The sequence below is a fragment of the Oryza sativa genome, chromosome 1 (genome assembly GCF_034140825.1).
Source record: "Oryza sativa Japonica Group chromosome 1, ASM3414082v1".
Lineage (NCBI taxonomy): Eukaryota > Viridiplantae > Streptophyta > Magnoliopsida > Poales > Poaceae > Oryza > Oryza sativa.
In genome coordinates, this window is record NC_089035.1 from 15,533,961 (window position 1) to 15,559,023 (window position 25,063).

At 38.8% G+C, this 25,063-nt stretch overlaps 2 protein-coding genes and 1 long non-coding RNA gene across 4 annotated transcripts; 2 read left to right on the forward strand and 1 right to left on the reverse strand.

Moving 5' to 3' along the window:
• Positions 1–1,935: 1,935 nt before the first annotated feature.
• Positions 1,936–7,662, reverse strand: LOC4325443 (uncharacterized). 2 transcript variants are annotated; one of them, XR_010742514.1, is made up of 5 exons: positions 7,462–7,662; positions 7,292–7,386; positions 2,857–7,185; positions 2,650–2,769; positions 1,936–2,505 (listed from the first exon to the last, which is right to left on the reverse strand). XR_010742514.1 is itself a non-coding variant. In XM_015765662.3 (3 exons), the coding sequence occupies exon 3, from the start codon at positions 7,038–7,040 to the stop codon at positions 4,014–4,016; it is 3,027 nt and encodes a 1,008-aa protein (XP_015621148.1). In that variant the 5' UTR covers positions 7,041–7,185; positions 7,292–7,386; positions 7,462–7,662; the 3' UTR covers positions 3,611–4,013. The 2 variants fall into 2 exon arrangements, 1 of the variants encoding a protein (XP_015621148.1); XM_015765662.3 differs by lacking the exons at positions 1,936–2,505; positions 2,650–2,769 and having other exon boundaries at positions 3,611–7,185.
• Positions 7,663–9,386: 1,724 nt separating this feature from the next.
• On the forward strand, positions 9,387–22,765 carry LOC4325444 (bifunctional 3-dehydroquinate dehydratase/shikimate dehydrogenase, chloroplastic). Its single transcript, XM_015765667.3, has 11 exons — positions 9,387–9,670; positions 14,662–14,767; positions 15,935–16,153; positions 17,172–17,518; positions 18,711–18,774; positions 18,865–18,970; positions 19,055–19,195; positions 20,965–21,113; positions 21,288–21,453; positions 21,562–21,608; positions 22,396–22,765. The coding sequence occupies exons 1-10, from the start codon at positions 9,483–9,485 to the stop codon at positions 21,603–21,605; spliced, it is 1,530 nt and encodes a 509-aa protein (XP_015621153.1). The 5' UTR covers positions 9,387–9,482; the 3' UTR covers positions 21,606–21,608; positions 22,396–22,765.
• On the forward strand, positions 17,785–18,197 carry LOC136352512 (uncharacterized). Its single transcript, XR_010735850.1, has 2 exons — positions 17,785–17,905; positions 18,001–18,197. It is a non-coding gene; the product is annotated as an uncharacterized lncRNA (long non-coding RNA).
• Positions 22,766–25,063: the final 2,298 nt, after the last annotated feature.

Here is a 25,063-nt window from a genome sequence, read left to right on the forward strand (position 1 = left end):
ATGGACATATGGATGGATGCTTTTCAATTGGTGTACAAATTAATGTATGGATTGTGTGTCGTGCTAAATTGTTATATGTATCAGATATTCAGAAGATATTCAGAAGGTAGCTAGGCTTGTCCATCTTGCTAAGACCAACTCCTACAAAACTTCTCGTGCATAAAAATTGTTCAAAAAGAGAAGTTCACACACACATAATTGTGTCATACCTGCACGTGCAGTAGATTAGGAGGGAGGTTTTTTTTTTCGTCGTTGTATACAACCTAGTACATACACGGAAGAAGATTAGGAGTGGTGGATTTTTAAAAGATCTAATCTAATGGTCTAAAATAATGGGTTCACCGATTTAAATGAAAATAGAGAGTTTGAATGTTTCCTGTCACATGGCGGACTAAGAGCGTTTATATAGTGCCATATGGCAGTTTAGGAGCGTTTATAGTATGTTTAATGGACTTTTAGTATATAATAGATAGATCGACGGTAAGAAAGCAGAGCAATGGATAACGTGAGGCGCCGCCGTGGTGTGGCTTCTTCTCGACCTCGTAGGAGTACTTTTGGTACATATGCACAGTTTGAAAAATAACTTAGAGATCGAAGGAAAGAGAAAACTACCAGACGGCCGGGTCCTACGTAGTTGTATTGTAAAATACAGAATGTAGGGTTCCATTAAACGATTATGTTATATAGACAACTAATCAAAATTATACGGTAATAAATATTTAGTATATATCTATCATTTATTCGAGATATTTAGATGTGTCAATATATATATCATTCTAATACTCTTCTCAACTATCCAACTGATCAAACGTACACTAATCACGTGCTGGACTGCTGGGTGCTAGACTTAATTTGTGTTTTGGTGGTTGTTTTTTGTTCACTACAGGAGATAATTCCGATCCGACTCGTTGGTTCGTGACAGTCTCGTCGCCTCCGTATATACCCATTAACATATGAATAATGGACCGTAGATTCGTACGGACAGATTTTTTTCTTTCCTTTTAGCCATTAGATTAGATTAGATTTGTTACATTAGCCGGTTTTTAGGAGAGAGAGATTTTAACAAATCTAATCTAATGGCTAAAAATAATGGCTCCATATGTTTGCGCATAAATCAATGGCTAGATTTTTTTTTCCAGAATTTCTTATATTTTCTCTAATTTATTAGAGCGCCACATGGCATCATGAGAGCGTTTGTAGAATGTCACGTGGCAGCTTGAGAGCATTTGTAAAAAGTCTAATGGATTTTTAGTATATAATAGAATATGTTGTACTTGTATATGGTGTTGCTTCCTTTTTTTTTATCTAAGTTTTAACACTTTTACATGTGAGTTTGTAAGATTTTATGTGTTATATTTATTTCCTGCTTAGTTAAAAAATTTTATTCAACCTTTATGTAAAAGAGGACTTTGATTTTAAATGTATATAATAATTGAAGTTTCTGGAACTTCGGTTGCATCAGGAAGGGCTAAAACTGCCACCCTGCAGTCCACCAACTACTTCACTACCTAGTTCTGGACCAATGATGAGGAGTAGAGCAGTTGCAAGTCCTACTTTAGGACATGAACAAATTGGATCACCTGGTAATTCTGGACCAATGACAAGGAGTAGGAAAACTACAAGTCCAACTTTGAGACATGAACTTAGATATGAAATAGATCAATACTTATGTTCAATGATGCAACAAGATATAGCAATGCTCTGAATTTATGCGATGGTCTGATTTTTTTTTATATTATACACTTATTCTATGATGGTCTGAATTGATGTTGTCCTGCACGTGCATCAGTACTATCAGATTTTCCCTACAGATTGTGGCTAAAAAATTACTCTGCTTGATTTCTTATAGTGCAATGCCATTCAACCCTGAAAAGTGAACAATGCCATTATGTTTCACTGAAATTGAACACTGGAAGTGAATTCAACCGAGTGAAATTTACAATCAGTACAAAACTTTCAGTACGGACCATTCCTTGCTAAAACCATCATCAACAGAACCACAAAGGTTGCAGAACCAGTCATCCAAACAAGGGTTAATATATACTTCCTCCGTTTCACAATGTAAGTCATTAACATCAATATGAATGTGGGAAATGCTAAAATGACTTATATTGTGAAACGGATGAGTAACTAACAAAAACGGCTGGAGTACGCCTCCGCCTCCATCATCACCAATACTCGTATACAAACATTTTCCAACTCCAGAATCATTTAACCAAAAAAAAAATTCAATCTTTGGACAGAAACATTTTTCTTTGGTCCCTGTAGCCGAAATGAAGACCGTTCGAAACTATATACCATACAACAGATTGATACAATTTGACCATATCTTGTGCATGAAATTTCTCTCCTCATCCATGTCAGCAGAATATTGCATATCATGTAGACACGAGTCCTATCTTCCAAAAAACTGTGCCCAAAGAATTCCAGAACACCTCACTTCTCATCCTAGCAAAATGTGACGAAGAATCTACAGTAACAGCCATTTTGTAGCCACGGCCTTCTCTGTCCAAGAAATGACGTGTGCATAAAAACACAAAAAAGCTTATAAAAAGAATTTAATTTTACAGTTACTAATAAAGTAGAAGAAAGATGGCTAGAAACAGTAAAATTTATTTCAACACCATATATCACATCAGTAAACGGCACCTGCGAAAATTCAGGCTTGTATAATCACCAAATCTTTTAGCTAATTGCTTGGCATGTGTTGGTTCTAAACTCTTCTCTCCATCTCAGCATCTGTGTCAAGACTCCCTGGTCTTGGGAGACCTGCATTACAGAGGAGCAAACAGGATGAGTTGTTATTTGTAACACCAAAAAGGAACTGCTGAAAAAAAAGGGTGCCTCCACATGGACCTTAGCATCATCTGGCAGTCCCTGTGTTCATATGAATACCAAGGAAATGATTGAAGGATCGAAGCAAGCCAATTGGAAAAGACACATGCCATTCTCCTCTGCATCATCATGAACCAGCTGTTCCATTCTCAGTCATCCATGGTTCTCATCCTCTGTCAGGTTTATTTGCTGTTGGCGATCACATGGAAGCAGCTACTAGCCTACTATTAGTGCAAGGTTTGTTTATATACTACTCCCTCCGTTTCACAATGTAAGTCATTCTAGTATTTTCCACATTCATATTGATGTTAATAAATCTAGATATGAATGTGGAAAATGCTAGAATGACTTACATTGTGAAACGGAGGAAGTACATGATAATTATCAACAAGGAATATTAGCACATCATCAATAGTACTAATGAAATTAAGTTGGTTAATTAATGATAACTAAATCACTTTAGTACATACTTTTCCAATTTTTTTCTCTAGCCTAGTCAGTTAGAGCTAGTATTTTCTAGTTCATGTCCCATCTAATCCCCCCAAGCAAATACTACCATATTGGGCCTCCAGGATCCGGGTCATCCCATTCCTTTAACCAAACAGATAGACAAAACCATCTCATTCACCTCAGCCCTCAAAAAAAGGATTCCCCTATCTTTTTCTACCTAAGCCCTAAGGTTGCATTATTGTTTTCCAATCATATAACCATTGACCATCACATTAGCAATATTGTATCTAGAAAGACATAGCATGAACACAACACAGAAGCATCCTACCAAATGAAAGGGCACAAATATATTAAAGCACAGCAAGAAGCAACCTATATGTTACAGGTTGCAATACTTCTTTGAGCACAGGCCCATGACACCACTGGCCAGAAAAGAAGCTTGGCTCCAGAAAAATTGCAGTATGCATGACATTTCCCATTTGCTCTCAGGGCAACGCCTCAAGAGAAATTGACAACCAGATAATCACTGCATCACATGCCAAATGCCAATGCAACATGCAATTTTAACCTAATAACTAACTGAATGAGCACAGAGGCCTCAACATTAGAAAAGATAGCATGGTTTGGTTTGCACCACAGCTGCGTGGTGTATGAACACCCTACTAGAAGAGCATACAAGAGACCAGATCCTTACTATCTCCAGGACAGTCAGCATCAACATTTGCCAATCAGCGGCCGCTCCGGAACAGGAAAGTATCAGGAACAGAAGCTGGATCCAGCTCATAAAAGCCACAGAGTTTGCCACCGTTTTCTTTTGTCAGCCGGAAAGAAGGTATCAGGTGAGAAAACCTTATGTTTTCATTTGTAGGTATCTCCAGAGTGCCCCTTACACTGTCAGGCTTGAACACAGCTCTGTAGCCATCTACTCGGGTCAAAAGTAAGACTTTTGTGCTAGCTTCAGTGCAGTCAGTAATTTCACCAATTGTGTACTCGAAAGTATCCTTGCTGGAAGGAACCCAACCAGGTGCCCAATTATTGTAGATGGCCCAAATTTCCCCTACTTGTGGATGAATTTCAAAGTATCGTTTCCAACCAACTTGGCTAGTTTCTACTAAATGAGAGAAAGCATCATTCGTGTCTAACTTTATCCTCCAGTTGCGGATTTTAAAAGTCCCACAGCTCACAGGAATATTCTGCTCTAACCACATATTCTCCTGCTCCAGCTGAGGGCAGACTTCGAGCCAAGTCAAATGCACTCTGAACGGATCTGTATCAACTTTGGTCACCCAACCATAGTACTTTGGAAATTGATCAAGATCACTGTAAAGAGCCCATATCTGGCCACGTTCAAACTTACTATATGATCGATATTCTTCAAAGTTATGAAATTCAGAGTTTGGGTAATCAAAAGTACTGGGGGAGGAATAGGCAGCACTCTGTTGATGCACTGGGGTTCGTTCAAGGGAATGATCTTTACGTTTACCTTCGTTCATCAAATTTTCTTTCAGCGCACCTTGCTCATATCCAGTGAAATCATTAAATCCACTGTTCATTGTCTTGCAGACAGGCATGCAAGAATCAAGAGTAACCGATGGAAAGGCTACGTCCAAGTTACTAGGAAGTGATGCAGTATCTAGTTCAAGAAACCCACCAGCAACACCTACCTTCTCATCTCCCTTTGTTCTAAAAAATGGGATACTGTGAGAGAACCGTAGCATTTCGCTTGGTGGTATAACGAATGATGGTTTCTCCTTTACTTTTGCAAAGAGACTCACAAAACCTTTAATCTTTACCAAAGGGCCAACAGCAGCACCAGCTTCCACTGTGAAATTTGACAAGATCTCCACAGCTTCATACTCATAGGCTCTATGCTTATCTGCATCTGAGCTCCACTGCATACTCCAACCCTTATATAGAGCCCATACCTCACCCTTCCTAGGATATATTTCGTATGAGCTCCTTTTTCTACCTTTCACCCATGACACAATATGAGAAAACATGAGGGCATCTTGTGACACCACTGTTTTTCCTAAGAAAAAGTTCCCACAAGCCACAGGCAATTCTTCATCAGTCCATTTGTCCTCTTCCTCATTCTTTGCATCATGCTCCAGCCAAGTGAACTGAACTCTGAAGTTGGTTGTATCAATGCGTCTTATACGAGCATAATATCGTGGCATGCCATCACGGTCATCATAAAGTGCCCAGATCTGATCAACTGCAAACATACTAACATCCCTGCACCTATCGAAGTCAAAAAATTCTGGGTCAGGATAGGAAAAGTTCCCAGGAATGCCAGATTTCTTCTGAGCATTTGTATCATGTGCAACATCTTTCCTTTTTTCCTGGTTTCCTTCATTGCTAGTAGTTCCTTTCTGGTGGTTGTGTGCTTCGCTGGAGACATGAGGTTCACAAGCTTGTCCATCAGCACGGACAACATTATCATCAGCCACTTTCTTACGACTTGAGTCAGGATTTGAAAACCAATCTAATATGGTTCGCCTCTTTTTGCTAGGCGTATCCTGGATGATGCTGGCATCAGCATTTTCCTTCCTCCTAGCCGATCTCCGTGGATTAGGAATATTCATCACACCTGTCTCTGCTGATGTATTTACCCTATTACCAGGGTTTTGTCTACCAGCAACATCTGGAGTAGGGCACGATGTCATCTTTCCCCCTGCCTTACTACCAACATTTGCTGCAGAAGATACATGCAGTGTTGAAAATTCAAGTCCCCCTTTTCTGATTGACTCTGTATGGTTAACTGTCCCCTCACCACCTGCTCTGACACTGGCACTGTTTTTCATTTGTTCATCATGTTGTCCTCCATTCACCATGGGCTTTGCATCTCTATTCGCTGCAGAAGAGAACTTCGTAGAACAGTCCTCTTGTTTGGGAACGTCACAATGTTGTCCTGCACTTTTGGCTGCACTTGATGAGAATACAGAAGGCACATCCTGTTCATTTAGCATAACTGCTCGAAAATCTTTTTTGCAGTTCTGACAACGGAGTTTATGATTCAGAACATTGGAGTAGTACTGATATTTAGTTTTACAGTTAACACACATTGTCCAGAATGCTTCTCCAGCACTGGGTGGTCGAACTGATGATCCATATCCTTCCTTAGCATTACTAGCTCTATTTGCATCTGTTTTCTCCATTGGTTCAGTAGCATGCTTCGGTTGAGTAGCCTGCATCGGTTGTGTACTCTGCTTTGGCTGTGCACTCTGCTGTGTATTATGCGTTGGTTGTGCACTCTGATTTCGTTTTGTAGCCAGCGGTGGTTGTGTACACTGTTTTGGTTGGGCAGCCTGCGCTGGTTGGGCACCCTGCTTTGGTTGCGTAGCCTGCTTTGATGCAATTCTCCATTTGATGTCATATGCACGCCGTTTTGTTCGATCAGACAATGTTGACTGAGCTTCTGCAACTAATTTGAAAGCAGCTTCAGCGCCAGCGAAACCGTTTTTATCAGGGTGAAGCGAAAAAGCAAGCTTGCGGAATTGCTTTTTAATGGTTGCTTCATCCGCCATTACATCCACTTGGAGAACTCCATAGAAGTCCAATAGTCCATTCATCTTTGCTTCTGCCGCACAATGTACTTCACAGACAGTTAACATCTGGGATATGTTCTCAAGCTCTGGAAAAATCCTTTGAGCTTTAAGCGCGATCCTTTTGGCACCAACAAAGTCTTTGCTTTCCATCTTCTTTGCAGCAATATCCCTGGCCTTGAGGGCCTCTTCTTTGTTGCACTCCATCATTCGGCTCACCAAATTGATTCTAGAAAATCACAGGCCTTCTTGACATAACCCACTTATACTTTCTTTGATGCCATTTTCCAAACTATCTCAAAAGAGCATATGGATCTTCTCTCATATGGAACCAGAGCCTATGGCTTAACAAGTTCTGCAAATTTGTAAAAAAAAGAAAGTAATGTAAATAGAAAACCACAGGCTATAGGTACAAATGCAAAACAGTGAAAATATGCGGTCATGGTAATTTAGGGGCGGACCTTACGTTGGGCATGGGGGTTTACTTGAACCCCCAAAATCTTGATTTGGAAACGAACTTCTATTGGTTAGGGCAAAGAGAAAAAGGCTTCCAGATCTACAAGAGAAGCCAAGGTTAAGGGCAAAGAGAGAGCGTGTGGGTAGAGATAAATGAGGAAGAGGATTTCCGTACCGGGTGCCCTCACCGGCGATGATATTGGTGGAAGCAGCAGCACGTGCCCCGCGCCGGCGCTCCTGCTCGCGGTCACGGGATGGAGGCCGGCCCCGCCGCTCGCGGGATGGGGATCGGCGGCGTCTCGGCGCAGCGCAGGCGGCGGACGAAGTGGGCGAGGAGCCGAGGAGACGGGAGGCCGAGGCCGAGGGGAGATCGGACATCGGACTAGGGAGGGAGCATTGCGTAAGCCAGAGGTGGGACTTGGGCCGACCCAGGCTAGCACGTCACAGCCCATTGTAGGTAATTCGTGCCGAAGCGTCAGGGAGAATAAAGTCCACTTTAACTCTCTCAAATATATGTCCATCTAATTCATACTTCTATACTCCCTCCATCCAAAATGATCATCATATAAGTTTATACATCAAGACCAAAGATAATTTAAATCGCATCAATTAATACATCATGCACATATTCTCCCGCAATACATGTATCGATTAAAACACCATACTAATTACACCTTAGCATGCACACATTCTCCCATGATGCATTATTCCGATGAAATTCGTGTCCATGTGATTATATGATGATCAATTTGAGAAATTTTGGATTCCATTATATGATGATAAATTTGGAAAGGAGTGAGTATCCCTCAACCACAAAACCGGATATAATAACAACTCCAATTCTTGACACCGGTTAAAAAGACTCTCAGAGCAGTATTGGCAGTATTTGCTGACGTGGTGTCCACGTGGTAGCCCCATCACTAAATAAAATAAAAAAGAGACATATGTCCTACATACTAGCGTCTTCTCTTCTCCTCCTCCTCCCTTCATTTATCCCTTTTCCCCAACCACGACACCAACTCCGGCAGTGCGGCGCCCTACATGCTAAGCCATCGCTTTCTCCTTCTTCGGTGTTCACATGGGCGTTGGTGGCGTCAGCAATAGTAGAGGGAGAAATGATAAGCGTAGATGTCGACCAATTGACAGTCTAAGAGTTGATAGACGCAAACAAACCAGATAGCTAGCCACCCTGGCTAACAGGTTTTACATTATTTGGTCCATAATTAACTAAGCAATGTGGTGGCTAGATGAATGGATGTAATCTTATATATGAATTACTCAATTGAATTGGTGTTATGTAATAAACTGCTTTTTATATTTTGTTATCCATACGGAGACATATAAACATAAACAAAGAATGTGTTGAAATACATTCAAAACTATATCAACCATCATTTTATGCATATATTAGTACAAACAATTATAGAGGAGTGTTTGGGCATATCAAATTTATACACGCAATTAGATATATTAGTCTGAACGAGGGCATCTGGGTGAGTACGAGCTGCCACTCTCAGTAGGAGCCGAGCTGTCAAGATGCTAATGCGAATCGTAACTTGTAGATTTTGATTCTTATTCTAATTGCCATGACATGATGCCACCAATGTCCACCTGAGCTAAAGTCAGTTCTCACATCTCCTGGTTGGCACCCCAATTTGTAAAATCCTGGCTTCGCCAATATGTTCATCATACCCTTACACTATTAGTTTCCGATGGTAGAAAAGGGTCTACGTAGTACTTAGAATCACGGTTTTTTTTAATAAAACGAACGATATTTTTGCGATTGCATTGTGTACTTAAAAAAGCTTATTTCAACGAGGAACGGACAAGAGATTTTCGCTTGTTTCATCCAACCCCTGTACCGTGCGCACCGTCTTGTATGTAGCGCACGCGCACTGAACAATTAGAGACGTGAGACGGAGCGGAGAAAAGTATGACGATTCCACGACCCGCTGCGTCACCCCCTGAACGGCAAAGATTCATCAAACTTCTCCAGCGGCAATTCCAATTCGGCCATTCCCACACCAAACCAACCAAAAACCAAAAACCCACTCCCACCCACTTCACCAACCCACCCCCACCCACCCCTCCCCTCCACCTGCGCCCGCCCGCCACCAGGCTAGACCCAGCCTGACCAACCCACCCCCACTGCTTGCCGATCGCTCGCTCGCTCGCCGGCGAAGGACGAGGGGAGAGATGACGCTCCTGTGCGTGCCGCTGGTGTCGCGCACGGTGGAGGCGATGCAGGCCGACGCGGCGGCGGCCGCGGCCGCCGGCGCCGACCTCGTCGAGATCCGGCTCGACTTCATCGAGGGGTTCCGCCCGCGGGAGCACCTCCCGAGCCTGCTCCGTGGCTGCCCTCTCCCTGCCCTCGTCACCTACCGGTGAGATCCCCCTCTCCTCTCGCCCTCTACCCCTTCTCTCAGGAGGCGGGCTCCAGATTCTGCGTCCATTTCCCGGTATATCCGCAGCGCGTGCGCAGATGCTTTCACGTGTGTTCTCGTGCGCTTGCAATGTTCGATGCTTTTCAGCTGATTCCTGCTTTGTTTTGGGTGGCGTCGCCCCCGTTTTTGGGATGGATTTTGGGTCAACATCTAGTCATAGCCAACTGCATTTTGTGTTCTCCGTTAGAATCAGCTTGTTTTTGACGCCGCGCCGTTTAGGCCGCCCGATCATAACAAAAATTAACAACAATTGAGTATCCACAAATGGTGGAGGTGAACAATTACAGATAAGTCCGTGGAAGATGTGAAAAATTGCAGAAATGCCCCTCGGCAGGTGGATATTTGCAACTTTGTGCCGTTGATCCTTAATATTTGCAAGTATATTCTCGTGAATGTTTAATCTCAGTTGATTATCGTCGACCTTTAGTTCGTCGAGGTAGTAGGGGAGACATGGTGCATGGAGGAACAGGGGAGACTTAATTAATCCCTGGCACGGAGAACGGAGCAGCGATTACCGGGTGATTAATTAAGTATTTACTATTTTTTTTTCAAAAATGGATTAATATGATTTTTTAAGCAACTTTCATATAGAAATTTTTTTGTAAAAAACGCACCGTTAAGCAGTTTGAAAAGCGTGCGCGCGGAAAACGAGAAAGGGAAGTTGGGAACTAGAGGCAACGAACGCAGCCTTAGAGGGATAGATTGATTATTCATTGCTTATTTAAATCTCACCTACAAACCTAACACCATCTCTAAGATACAAACCTCATCCTCATGTACTACCAACTATATTGACGATAGGTTGTGGTGCTGAGGATAGGGTAATGTCCTTGGAGACTGTTGGCTCACAGGCAATTGTTAGCAAACTTGCAGGCCGCTGCGCAAGCACCATGTCAGGCATGATTGCAGCCATGTCAGTCATGTCAATTTTTTCAACTTCAGTTAAAAATTTATTAGAATAAATAGAGATGCTATGTTCTCTGTGAATACGACTGCTGTGTCTGTCATGGCTTCAATCATGCCATTTGTCAGTTATTCTTTTGGTCTTAACATATATTCCCTCTGTCCCATAATATAAGGGATTCTAGTTTTTTTTTTGTGGAGAGATTAAGGATGAATGAAAAAGACTATAATGCCCATCATTAAATGAGGGGGTATCTGTTGGGGGGGGGGGGGAGCAGGAAGGTGTTTGGGGGTTAGATTGGGTGGAAATTAAGTGAGAGGTGGTTGAGTGGAGGAAGCAGATATTTTGGGACAAAGTTTGAATTCTTGGATGCCTTATATTATGTGACGGAGGGGATAGTGAATTTGAAGTTGAAATCTGTACATTTCACGTTAATTTTAATACACACACTAATGACAGTTGCATATCCAAAAGAGTGACCACATAGCATATGTTGCCTAGAACATGGAATATTTGTTCTCCAAGTGGAGTCCATGTACGCATGCTATTCATAGCATAACCATGGTTTGAAACCTAAAGCCATGTCAAGACTAGATATAAACAAGTTATCTGGAGCGGAGGCATTTATTCTGTCCCAAAGAGAGCACATGACACAATTAATCTTTGACTAACTATTAAATTCTCAGTACCACATAAAATAAACAGAAACAACATCAATATTCTAGAAAGCTATCCAATGTTTTGATTAAATGAGTACTTGCATCATATGCCTTCCACAGTTTTTTTTTATTCAACTCACGGAAGGACCTGTAGCCTAATGAATAATGCTCAAGTAGCACGTGTAGGTCCTGGGTTTCACTCCCCATGAAGCGAATTTCAGGCCTAGTTAAAAAAAGTCACTCACTGGCCTCTCATAAAAACACGTGTTAAGAATTGACCTATGGCGGGCCCTCGTATAGGGAGCAGGGGCCTCAAAGCACAGGTTACGGACTGATCCATAGGGGGTGAGTCCGCGTGTGGGGGGCCAGGGTTCGTGGCTTTTCTCGACCGGTTTGGTTGAGGCTTCTTCTTAATGAAAAGCCATGGGGAAGTCATTCCCCCGCCAGTCGAGTTTTTTTTTTTTTAATTCAACTCACGAATTGATATGTTTTCTTTTGAAAAGGTATGTTGATAGATTTGGATGATTCATTGAGTGATTGTTCCTTAGGAGTATATTGCAAAACGAGTATGCTAACAGGTTTAACTGGTCCATTTGTTCGGTAATTTATGTAGTTAGTGCGTTCCAGGTCAGTTAACAAGTTTGTGGCACAAAAAACTTGCAATCAACTTTTGTCAGGTTTTGATCTGTCTTGCTGATTTCTGATCACACATTCTGATTTAACATGTCGTTATGAACTGTTGATGCAAACTAGTCCTATTTCTACTCGCTGATTTAGAATTACATGATTGACTCCTATTATTCATGTCGTTATTGTCGTGATTCCCCCTTTTGATCATTCTACCTGGCAGCTTGCGTTTTTTTACTATGGATAGCTTTTGAAGCCTACATAAATAGAAAAGATGCAACATTTTTTTTTTGTTCTGATACCATATAAACATCATGTATAAATTCAAACTTTAAATTGAAAATTGAGTATAATGCCAAGTACAAGGCTGGTTCCTGTATATGCATTCCACAGTGAGGTGATTGAATGAATACTAGCTGCTGAGTTTTAGAACCTTGAAAATGACTGCCTATCGTGTTATCATAATCCAATTCTTTTTTTTCCATATTTTTCCTTTGTGTACTATCCTAGTTTCTATACATTGTAAAAGCAATACTATAATGATAAACTCGTGGAGAATTTAATACTGGTGCAATATAATGTGCACCAGCTGAGTTCATTAGTTGTCAACTTTAGATGTTTTTTTGCAGATATATTATTTTATTCATAGTAAGTGGGTTAATTTGACATTAGGACTTTAAATATTCCCTTCATATCTGTTGAGTTGTTATATAAAAATGTTCCTTTTAACGATGTTTATGACCTGCCAATTGAAGTGTTACACCAACTATCAAGAAGTATCATCCTCGTAGCAAGCTTGATGGTAACATTTGGTCAGACTAGGGGCACAAAGGGGGATGATCAGCCTGTTGAGGTTCCCCACAAAGTAAAGGGCCAAATACAAACTAACCAAGGCCATAACCTAGCTGAGCAATCCAAAAGCATTGCATGGGCTAACCACTGTATATCACAGACCAACCCACCTACAGGGGTTTTGCATAAACACAACACTATTGTTTGCTCTATAGACAACTATTTAGTCCTCCAACTACTGTATCAGAGACCTTGGCCATTTTGATGGATCTATGACTCCAATAGTTGTCAATGACATGGTTGCCATGCAATCATGGCACATGGGGGGCACCAGGACGCCACGATGTCTAGGCTGGTCCCTAGGTGTCCTCAAGGTGAGATATGTCGAGCTAAAGGGGTTGACTACGGCTCATTGAATACATGGACAGCAAACTGAACACATGATCATAGATGAGAAGACGTACATGCTAAAAGGACATCTCAAAAAAGAATGGAGGGAGTACATGTATAGAGCGTGTTAATTCGCTATACATGTAAATCTATATATTCTGGAATTCTCTTACAGGTGCTAATTCCACAAGTTTTTCCATATTGGCTTGCTACATGGCATTTTGATCTGCATTAAACCAGCAAATTGATGCATGATCCACTAGAGAGGAGATAAGGAAAAGAGACAAAAGAGAGGGCGAGAATCAGAGAAATGCCTTTTGATTTCAGTTAACTTGTTGATTCATGGCATGATTTGGCTTACTCATATGGCTCAATACTTTGATGACTCGGAAAGTTAAGGGTTTAAATAACCGGTTTTAGAGCAGAGGGTCCAATCTGGATATTTATGAATGTAAACTGGGCAAACTGGACGTATCCCATAGCAAACATATAATAGTGAAGCACACATATCTCTTAATCTCATGCTGAGCTAGTCAATATCTCAAGGAATTGAATGGAATGCTGCCCACCTTTTCAGTTAGCATGTCATTGCTGGAATGCTGCTGGGTTCACACTGCATTGATACCCTGGTGCCTCATGCAACAACCTGGTGAAAAGTTAACTCTACTAAATCTAGAAAACTATTTGGAGAAAGTTTAGATCCATGTGTTTCTTTTTTGGATTATGGAGCTATTATGAATTTGTGATAACACATCCTTAAATTTTGTGGAAGGTTAAAACTAGCAAAAGTATAAACCTAAATTCATTCCTGCATAATATTGTACCCAAAATTGAGACACATCTTTTGCCATATTGTCTGACTCAGTTTGTAGATTTGTAAATACTTTATTCAAGTATGACCATAACGTAAGAAAAGAGTCCATCCAAGGCTCAGTTCGAAACAGATTATTGAGCAGATTGTTGCTGCGGATAATCTACTTGATGATAGGGAGAAATAAAATATTTTGATAAATTTACTTAACAAATAACTTAAAACAAGTGGTCTAAGCAATACATCAGGAGTATATTTTTTTGGAGAAAATGTATTTTTTGAAGTGTTGAGCAAATAATCCATTTCAACAATCTGGTAAATAATCTGAAAAGAACTAAACCCAAGAACCTAAAAGGTTTTTTATCTGTTCGTTCACTTCTGATTGAGACGTGGCACAATCATTTCTTATTTTCGTAAAAGCCGGCGTTTGGTTAAACACTTAAACTGATTGAGCGTATCTGTGGCCATTAATTAGCTTTCTATACTTGTAGAAATGAATATTTATATTATAGGATCTGTAAAAAAAATATACATAAAAGGTATATGCTTCTCCCATCCTTATATTTATCTTTTCATTTTGTGAGCTTTAGTTGATTTATTTTGTAGCTTTTTCCAACGTGAGTACTTTTTTATATTCACAATGTTGCAACCCACTTTGTAGTAGTTGGTCATACTTGTCTAACTTATGTATACTAGTTTACAACACTATGCTTTGCATAAATGACGTATCTGATTGTTTTTTTTGCAGACCCAATTGGGAAGGAGGCCAGTACGATGGTGATGATGCTACAAGATTTGAAGCACTCCGTTTAGCAATGGAGTTAGGCGTAGACTATGTTGATATTGAATTGAAGGTTTGTTTCCATAAATGTGTTAAACTGTTACGCTGTTCCCAATTAGTATGCAGTAATAGTGTAAGCATCCTTAGCGTTTCAAATTGATTAGTGCCCACCATTTGTGAAAGTGCATGATACACTGTGTAAAAAACTTCTGAAAATACATGTAATGTAATACACACAAGAAATTTCATATTTAAACCTTGCTGCTCTACTTTATTTTTTTTTGTTTGTGTTTTTGTAAATGCATGCACTGGACATTGTGCAATATACATAATCATTTCCCCCATTTTTCTGTTCTCCACAATACAAATGATTTGAGCATGAAAATGTGGTGTGTATGTACTGCACATAACTTTGAAAATGAGTTCTCGGTAAATTTGGAAAAGCACATTATAGCTTCACAGGTGGAGGTGCCTATATGGGCACTTGTTCATTCATTCTAAATGATACTATGTTAGTATCTCTATTGCTTTTAATATTCAATTTTATTGCTCACCAGTAGATTAATCATACCATTAACTTCAGATGGAATCCATTTGCCAATCATTCTTTTATATACTTCAGTGTTTAGCTGCCATTTGGCTATCACACTAAAAGATAACTCCAGATGAGGAAATTTAATTGAAAAATGTCCTATAATTGATAATGAATGCTCAATACATCCTTCTTATGCTCAATTTGTGGTTAGTGTCCTGTGATTTCCTCTAAGCTTCTCTGGAATGAAATTGTAATTTTTTTGGTATTTATTAAATAGAGTTAAAGTTGCACAGTTCATGTTTTCCAGTTGTTTTAGGTAAATCACGAAAGATTTGTGCATCTTTGTATTAACAAAGGAGCAAACTAACAAATAAAACGTCTCACAACAGAAAAAAGGAACGCCTAACTGTCTGAGACAGTAAGACTAGCCCAGAAAATGAAAATAATACAAGGTAGCTCTAACTAATAATCTTGCAGGCAGATTTTTTTTTCAGTTGTTATTCTATCACGTCTTATGTCATATGTTCTGGAACACAATACAAGGCCTGTTTATAACTGGATTAAGACAAACATTTAGCAAAACACTCTAAAATAATTTACTCTTCCTCAATTATCAAGCCATGTACACCCATATGCCTCATTTATTTGAGTTCACGATTTGGAATACATGCACACAATTGTAACCAACTTTCCTTTTTTTTGTAGGTTGCTGACAAATTTATCAGCTTTATTTCTGGCAGTAAGCCAGAGAAGTGTAAACTTATTGTCTCATCACACAATTATGAAAGTACTCCGTCCTGCGAGGAGCTTGCAGATCTTGTGGCTAGAATACAAGCAGTTGGATCTGACATAGTGAAAATCGCAACAACTGCTAGTGACATTGCTGATGTGTCACGAATGTTCCAAGTGATGGTGCACTGCCAAGTAAGTGTCATTGTATAAAATCCAAGATACATTTTCACTCTTCCATCTGGAAACTTGCGTCACCTATCCTGTATAATCATCCTGTACATCTTGATACCACTACTGCATTCCTTTTAGATTCATGCTGTTTTTAAATTACTTCACACGGAAATCGTTCTGTCTAATGATCCCTAGCTCAGGCCAGTAAACATTCCTCAAACTTTGTATGAAATGCTTCCTAGCTCCTATGGTTTGGAAGTCATTTTTTTTAATGAAAACATTAGGACTTGCAATTTAATTTTAGCATATTGGCTTTTAGGAAATTGCATTTCACATATTGTACTTCAGTTAAGCTGTATGAGAATTTCACCAATCTAACCTGTAGTATTAAACTTTTTTTTCAGTCCCTTCTGTTATACTGTACTTTCCATATTCAAATCTCCCTATTTACCAGTGAAAGCAAATAATATCATTAATTTTTAATAGAAAATCATTACTTACCATTGTGATAAAATTGGTTGCTTGCACAGAGGATGTGAATAGTGATAAAATTGGTCGCTTGCAGAGAGGATGCAAATTGAAATATCGGACCAATTAAGCTTTTAAAACTTTATGTGTTTAGGAGAATTTTAAGAAGAAAACTAAGCTCATTGGCAAAGCTGTGCTCGTTTGTTAGCTTATTCTTATGTCATCATGTTTGGTGTTATTTATTACTCCCTCGGTCTCAAAATATGGCTACTTCTATCATTCAAATTTGTCTCATCTCAACCTACTTCCCCATCTCAACCAATCACAACCACTCCTCATTAAATTTCTTCAACTACTTTCTCATCTCAACCAACCACAACCATTTCCCACCTCAACCTTAATCCCTCCAAAAAAAGGCATAAGTAGCTATGTTTTGTGCCGGAGGGAGTAGGAGGTAGACAACAGTATGGATAATGTTGTAGTATGTCTAAATTGTACTTTTATGCTCTTCTTTTCCTAATTTGTACCATGTTGTATTAACTTCCATTTGACTGACCAGTAGAAATGACAGGTGCCTATGATTGGACTAGTGATGGGCGAAAAAGGTTTAATGTCAAGGGTGTTATCCCCCAAGTTTGGAGGATATCTAACCTTTGGGACTCTTGATGCTACAAAGATATCAGCACCTGGGCAGCCAACCGTCAAAGAACTGTTGGACATTTATAATATAAGGCGTATAGGACCTGATACAAAGGTTCTTGGTCTTATTGCCAACCCAGTAAAACAGAGCAAGAGCCCAATTTTGCACAATAAATGTCTTCAATCTATTGGATACAATGCTGTTTATCTTCCACTTTTGGCAGATGACCTTGCTCGATTTCTCAGCACATATTCATCTCCGGATTTTTCAGGATTCAGGTACTAATTTCAGAGGATAGAAAAAATTACATAGCTATTCTATTGGATTGCTTGGAATTTGAAACGTTTGGATGGACTAGATTTTTCTGAGTCATACACGAGGGATACTCCCAATCTGGATTCTTCTTTAGACACTTTACCTTATTCATACAAACGTCACCTAATGGTTGTTAGTTTTAATGGGAAAACCTAGCTATCTGTATTTTTCCTCTCAGTTCTTTGATCGCAAGGGAGGTGAATAGTTGCTTAGAACAGTCATCTATTGGCAGATAACCCACAGGTCACATGTTCAAATCCCAGAAATCAAAGTGAAAAATTCACACAAACAACCCACCCAATCCACAATTAGTAGGATCTGAGCTCTGGTCTTCAGCCAAAGAGACAAAGGTACAACACTGTTGGGATATGCAATATCTGACCCTCTGTATTGGTTTGTTACTGTGTTTTTTTTCTCACTTCTCTTTATATCCAAACTTTTACAGAGTACTTACTGTGCATAGCTCTGCACAATCTGGGAGAGAGCCCAAAATAGACATTTTAGTTTGGGGGTAAACAAGAGGCCAGTTGTCTGAAACTCTGAATGCAACAAATCATTTTCGTGGAAAGACTTTTGTTAGCATACTCCCCTCCTGGCATGAAAAATATCAATTTGGAATATACAGTGGTCTCTAAGATGCAACTCTGACGACTCGTTTCAATTTCAATATTTCTATTGTTTACAATAAAATTCTAATATAATGGAAGCACTTTTTTAGACAAATCTACAAATATGATTCCCATGTTCCAATATAATACATATTTAAATGTATATATGGATGTATTTATGTATATATAGAAATGCACAAAGCGTTACTCCCTCTGTCCCAAAATATAAGGACTTTTATAGTTGGACACGGATATTAAGGAGAAAATTAAAGTAAAGTGAGGGATGATTGTGATTAGTTGAGATGAGAAAGTAGGTGAAGAAATTAAATGAGATGGTGGTCGTGACTGGTTGAGGTGAGGAAGTCGGTGGAGAAATAGCTATATTTTGGGATGACATTTGAATGCTAAAGGTAGCTATATTTGGGATGGAGGGAGTAGAGATTTGACTTGATGCATATGCAAAATAACATGTTTTGTTTTCCCGACTGGAGGGGGTATTTCACAAGAACAAATCTGAGTTCATGCTATATGACTAAATGTAATGCAGTTGCTCTCTTCCTTTCAAAGTGGACGCTGTACAGTGTTGCCATGAACATGACCCAGTTGCTAAGGTACCTTGATGTGGTACACTTGATCTAATTGCTTCATTTAATTACCATTTTCAGATTTCTTTGACCTTTGATATTTTCTTCAATCTGCAGTCAATCGGTGCCATAAACACCATAATTAGGAGACCAGATGGCAAACTAGTGGGCTACAATACTGACTACATTGGAGCAATTTCTGCTATTGAGGATGGCATAGGAGGTTTTTATAATCGTAATTCTGGAGCAATTTTTTTACTCTTTTTTGGGAGTCATGGAAAAATATCTGATAAATTATGTTTCACAGGCCCAGGATCAAAGGATGCTGCCATCTCACCTTTGGCTGGCAGGCTTGTTGTTGTTGTAGGTGCTGGTGGAGCTGGTAAGGCAATTGCTTATGGGGCAAAGGAGAAGGGTGCAAGAGTTGTAGTAGCAAATCGTACCTACGGTAAGATTGTGTTTCTGAGCCAAATATTCTTTGTCTGTAATTATGCAATTTCTGTGCCTACCTAATTCTATCATCATGTGCAAATCATAAAGAATTCATTTTGTGATATAAAGTTCTGAACTATGCTCCTCACTCCCTCAGCCAATGATTAATGCATGCAATCTGGGAAGATATATTAACTCATTTTTATTATCCATGTTTTTATCAGTCATGTGGAGCCCACTAGGGCCAGATAGAAACACTGGTCAATGACTCTAGGCCAGCAGCATTGCACACGTGAACAGTACCCACGCGAAGGGTGAATGTCATGTGCAGCCCATTAAGGTCCAAAGCAGCAATAGGCCTGCCTAGGGTCTGCGGTACTGCAGGTCAACAGTAACTGCATCGTTGTTCACGATGGCTGTTTAGTCAGAGATTGGATTAGATTGACTAGTTAGCTATTTCCTATCTCTATCTAAAAGGGTGGTTACTGCTCAGGATGCTTTGCATTTCTTTCATTTTAGAACTTGTGTCCTGGTAGTAGCCTATACAACTATTCTATTTTCCACATCAACTCCCTCTTTATTGATCCTTAAGTTGACATCCTGTATATAAGCCTCAGGATATTTTCTTGTCAACTGTTTTCACGTTAAGATCAAATTTGTAAATTCAATCCATAACAGAAAAAAACACAAGAAAAATTCGTCTGATCAGGCATTCTTGGCATTAGACTTAGGACATTAACTTTCTCTAAGGTAGGAGTAGAACTCACTGGAATTTGGTCATTTGTTTCTTATTGTACATCCAATTTTGAGTAAAGTTGGAGTGGAATGATTAATGTCACTGGTTGAATAAGCATATTTACTACTGGATTCCCAGAGGCTTGTAGCACGCTAGCACTATTGTCTCCGACATAGTGGGTCTTTCAGTTATGGCCATAAGCATTCATGTTTTGTTACTCTGGCAAGTGATCTCAACCAAATGTATGCACAATATATATATTTTGCGGGGATGCAGAATATTGTCTAACTTTTGTGATCTTGTATTACTAACGCATGCATTTTTTATTATCCAAGATGGGTAATTACTCCATTTTGAAAAGATGGTGCCTATATTTTTCACAAAATTTCTCTCGAAATATAAAGCCTGCATGTGATTTTACTATGATATATCTTCTGTGTCCCTATTTGGCACATTTCTCCCTAACATTATCATTCTACTGCTAAATGTCATCTATGTCGAATAGATTGAACAATGCTCTCGCTAAGTACTCTCTTATTTTGATTTTTTTTCTTCTTGAATACGAATTTCGAATCAATTTAAGTATGGGTAGTATGCTCATTTTATCTTCTTTCTCTTTATTTCATACATTTCTTAGTATTCTCGTCCTAAATAAGCCCTGTATTTTGAAAACGGTAGAGTACCTTGTTTACTGAATATACTACACTTGCATTATCATTCTAGTACTAAATGTCAACTATGCTCGAATAGACTGCTACTGTTCATGGAACAGTCATGTCAAAGTGCATTGCATAAGCCACCCCAAAAATACTAGTATTTCTTTGTGTAGTTATTTGGACAACTCTTTCTGCACTTGCAATCAACAGTAGCAGTCTATGCTGATCACATCAACTATTCTTAAGTTAGCAAATAAAATATGTATATCTTTTTTGTAATTTTTGTTCCATCAATTCTTGTTTCAAACTGGATATGAGGCATCTGGTTATAAAGCTCAAAATTGATCGTATTTCAGTACATCATGTAATTGATAATTTTCTTGAGTTCTTCAGAAAAAGCAGTAAGTCTTGCTGCTGCAGTGGGTGGTCATGCCCTGAGATTAGCCGAGCTTGAAACTTTCAGGCCTGAAGAAGGGATGATCCTTGCTAATGCGACATCATTGGGAATGTACCCCAATGTGGACGGCACCCCTATCCCAAAGGTATCTTGCTCATGCATGCACCATGTTATATTCCAGAACAGCATACTTGGAAGCTCTATTACCACCTTTAGAATTAACCTCAGCATACTCTCTTGTTACATTTGAGATTATCTTGATATAGCTGTCTGCTCAGTGCTGCCTCAATATTTGTTATAAATTCCATTGTTTTCGCAGAAAGCATTAAGCTTCTATGATGTTGTATTTGATGCGGTATATGCCCCGAAAGTTACCCGGCTTCTACGAGAAGCAGAAGAATGTGGGATTAAAGTTGTCAGCGGTGTAGAGATGTTTGTCAGACAAGCCATGGGTCAGTTTGAGCATTTCACAGGTGGTATTGAAGGTATTGTGCTCTTTTAACTTATATATCATATACCTTATTATGTCGAATGTTTTTTGTGGACCTACTTAGCTAATACACCTTCATCTTTCTGATAATCTGCTTTTGCAGCTCCTGAAAGCCTGATGCGTGAGATAGCTGCCAAATACACATAACAGGTTCATTCTTCATCTTTTGCCTTTTCATTTCTATGCTTCTAGTCAAGTAGTCATGATGGGTTAGCATATTAGATTCTGTTAGCATATTACACCATGCCAAATCCACAAGGGCAAGATGTATATGTAATCCAACCCATAGAACTAATATAGTTTAGGACCCAAACTACATATAATGCTAATAATGATAGGCTACTAGTTACTTCCTCCGTCCCAAAATATAAGGGATTTTGGAGGGATGTGACACATCCTAGTACTACGAATCGGGACAAACTCTGTCCAGATTCATAGTACTAGAAAATATCACATCCCTCCAAAATCCCTTATATTATGGGACGGAGGGAGTATAGAATTTGGTTCTTTGATACGGTTTTTGATTTGAGAACCACCTCCTTGTAGGATTGGTTAGTCTATCATGGGATGATCTCATGAACTTTGGTGGGATGGCCCCATCCTATAATTTGTATTGCCTATGCATACGTGCTTATGAGGGGTGGATGGATTTTAGGTGGTGATGGACCAACAAGATCCCATTTCACAAACCAAACAATCTTGTTTGGTTCCAACATGCATTCATTTAGTGTGGTTTGATAGGCTTTCCCACCTTGTTGAGCTGTGGACACTATAAATCAGCGGTTTTGTTTATGTTAGCCACGTGGAAATGACTTGAGTTGTAATCAATGCCATGGAAACCATTCGTTTTCATTTACTAAGATATACTGATCATTACCATCGCTTATTAATGCTCATTGGATGCAACTTTTTTTTTGATATAACCATGTTTCTGTAGGCGAATGGCGAAGCGACGGTTGTGAGTAATTAGCCCAAATATTCCTCTGGGTTAAGTTAATAAAAGTTTTGGATGCCAGCCCAATTTTGTGCTAGGTGGAGATTAGTTGTTGTAATGTTCGATTTCGCCGACTTAACCTGTCAGAGATGTAAACAGAAAGTGTTCAATCTCATCATACTTGCAATAAAGAATTTGCATGCATAACTGCGCAGTTGCTTGATGATCATGATGAGTTTTAAGGAAACAATACACATCAAGCTATGATCAGGTGGTTTCATGTTCATCATTCGTAATGGAACCAATATCTGTGATTGGCAATGATACATCATTGTAATATTCAGCTGCTTATGCTCTACTCCTTTCCATTGTACTTCATGTCAGTCTGGAGAAGAAAGGTGTACGTGATTGCTGGACGTTTGACCTATGAATGTTCAAGTCCATTCAGAGAATTATTATATAAAGCTCTGGTTTATGCCTAAGTTTGCAGCTTAAAATGGAACTTTATCAGGCAAGGATGCTCTGTCTCAGGATCTGTACTCTATGAGTATGATCTTTTGATAACGTGGCAGTTTGAATCACTCGATGTTTTTCTCTTTTGGGTTGGGCAAGGATGTAACCTAAGATTTCTTAGTTGACTACGGTTGTTATCGGATCACTAAGCTTCTCTAATACTTCCTTCATTCCAAAATAAATTATTTTTTCACCTATCTCACACATCAACACAAAACTTAAAAGATAAGAATACTTTTACTTTATCAAATCTCAATATAGATATTCTTCACTTTATTTATTTTTAATATAATTATTTCTTATTTTCACAAACTCTGATACATTTACTTAAAAAATGAGTTTATTTTAGGATAAATGAGGAGTCAAAAATAAATTTATTATAAGATGGGGGGAGTAGGTTCTAGCTGGTTGAAAACTGTATCGATCAGTTGATTCCAAAGGATTAGACTGCCTCTATTAACCCTCTGGACGGTCTATGAAAACTGTAATGACCAGTTGATGCAACAAATCATGTGGTATTTGAGCTTTTATATGCTGGACTAGCAGCAGAAACTGACAAAAGTAGTTAAATGCTAAAAGTAACCGGTGGTGTTCGAAACTGGTGAGATGAAGATTAAGTAGATGCAAATAAAATAAGAAAGTTATTAGTACATGATTAATTAAATTAAATTATCATAAATTTGATAAATGGATATATTTGATATTTTAAAGCAACTTCTGTATAAAAAATTTTCGCACGGAAAACACCATTTAGTAGTTTGAAAAACGTGCTAATTGAAATTGGGGTAAAATCCGAATCTTAATAAGAAAAGAATATTGTTTAAATATAGATAAAATAATTGAAACCATCAATGATGACCAGTATTGCATACTGACGTAATCACATGCATTTATATTTTACATGAACCGTCGAGGTACCGGTTGTATTCACGTCGTGTTCATCGTCAGAACTCGCCGTTGTAGTTTCTCTCTCTATCGGGACCACGTCATTATCGGTCACGTTCTTGCTGTTATGATTTTCTTCGTTGCCAATATCCATCATCTATGGACGAGTCACATCGTGGGACACATCCTACCATCTTACTTACTATTATTGGTTCACCGAAGCACCAGCATCCATCTTCCCTCCTTTTTGTTTCTCGCTTTTGGCTAGGAAAGACGATGAACAATGCCTGTTGGGTGCTATTGCTTCTTTGTCCAACCTAACCATGCTCCTGAATCACTCACATAATATTGAAACCATAGTAATATGAATATAATAGGAAAATTCTAATTTATGTTAATGAAACGGGCACCCGTTCGGAATTAATGGATCAAATTTTCATCTATGAGTTAAAGTAAGCTTTTTCAATTTCTAGCTAATTTCATTTGTTTTTTCATTTACAATTTTAGTTTTAGCACTATTTGATCCACTAAAAATTATTTTTAACTTATAATTTTTCTCTGTATTGAATTATTTATAGCTAAATGAAAAAAGGGGATTTAGTTATATAATTGTTTTAATATTAAATTATCATTCCGACCAAACTTATTTGTGGTTTCATGTCGTTATTTTTTTATTATATTTCTTTCATCATTTATGCCGAATTATGATATATGATTTTAATTTATGTCAATGAAAGTTATCTAGAATCTATTACAATACACAAACGTTATGCTAGTACATATAAATATTATATGTACGTATATGCAATTTTGCTGTATATTTATCAACAAATTTTCTCCTAAAAATTTGACGGATGTAATTACAGTACAATCGTAATGTAACTAGTATGTAACTACAATGCAACTTGTATGTAACTTTTACATAATTTTGAACCGTTAGATTTGTTTCAAGATTTGTGCAACTAAAGAAGGAAAAATGTCATTGCGCGCATATATGCAAGAGGATTCGTTCCCACGACCTCTTCACCGAAATAGCATGTTACGAAGAAATTTTTGAAAGTGATATACAAGTTACATATAAGATACGGTGTAATTAGATCATGATTATACTATAATTATATTTGTCAAATTTTTAGAAAATTTGACGAACAATGCCCCACGACACGCGGTGTCCGCGTCATCTTCCGGAACGGCAAAAATATAGTCCTATCACTTTTCCGGCGGCAACCCCAATTTGGCAACTCCCGAGTCTCCGACACAATGCCAAATTGCT

What these genes read in the sequence shown, in the direction of transcription:
- LOC4325444 (XM_015765667.3), top strand. Translation starts at nt 9,483, where the DNA reads ATGACGCTCCTGTGCGTGCCGCTGGTGTCGCGCACGGTGGAGGCGATG. An exon ending in CCGGATTTTTCAGGATTCAG is followed by an intron (nt 17,519 to 18,710) that starts GTACTAATTTCA and finishes AATGTAATGCAG; the next exon opens with TTGCTCTCTTCCTTTCAAAG. An exon ending in AACATGACCCAGTTGCTAAG is followed by an intron (nt 18,775 to 18,864) that starts GTACCTTGATGT and finishes TTCAATCTGCAG; the next exon opens with TCAATCGGTGCCATAAACAC.
- LOC4325443 (XM_015765662.3), bottom strand. Translation starts at nt 7,040, where the DNA reads ATGATGGAGTGCAACAAAGAAGAGGCCCTCAAGGCCAGGGATATTGCT.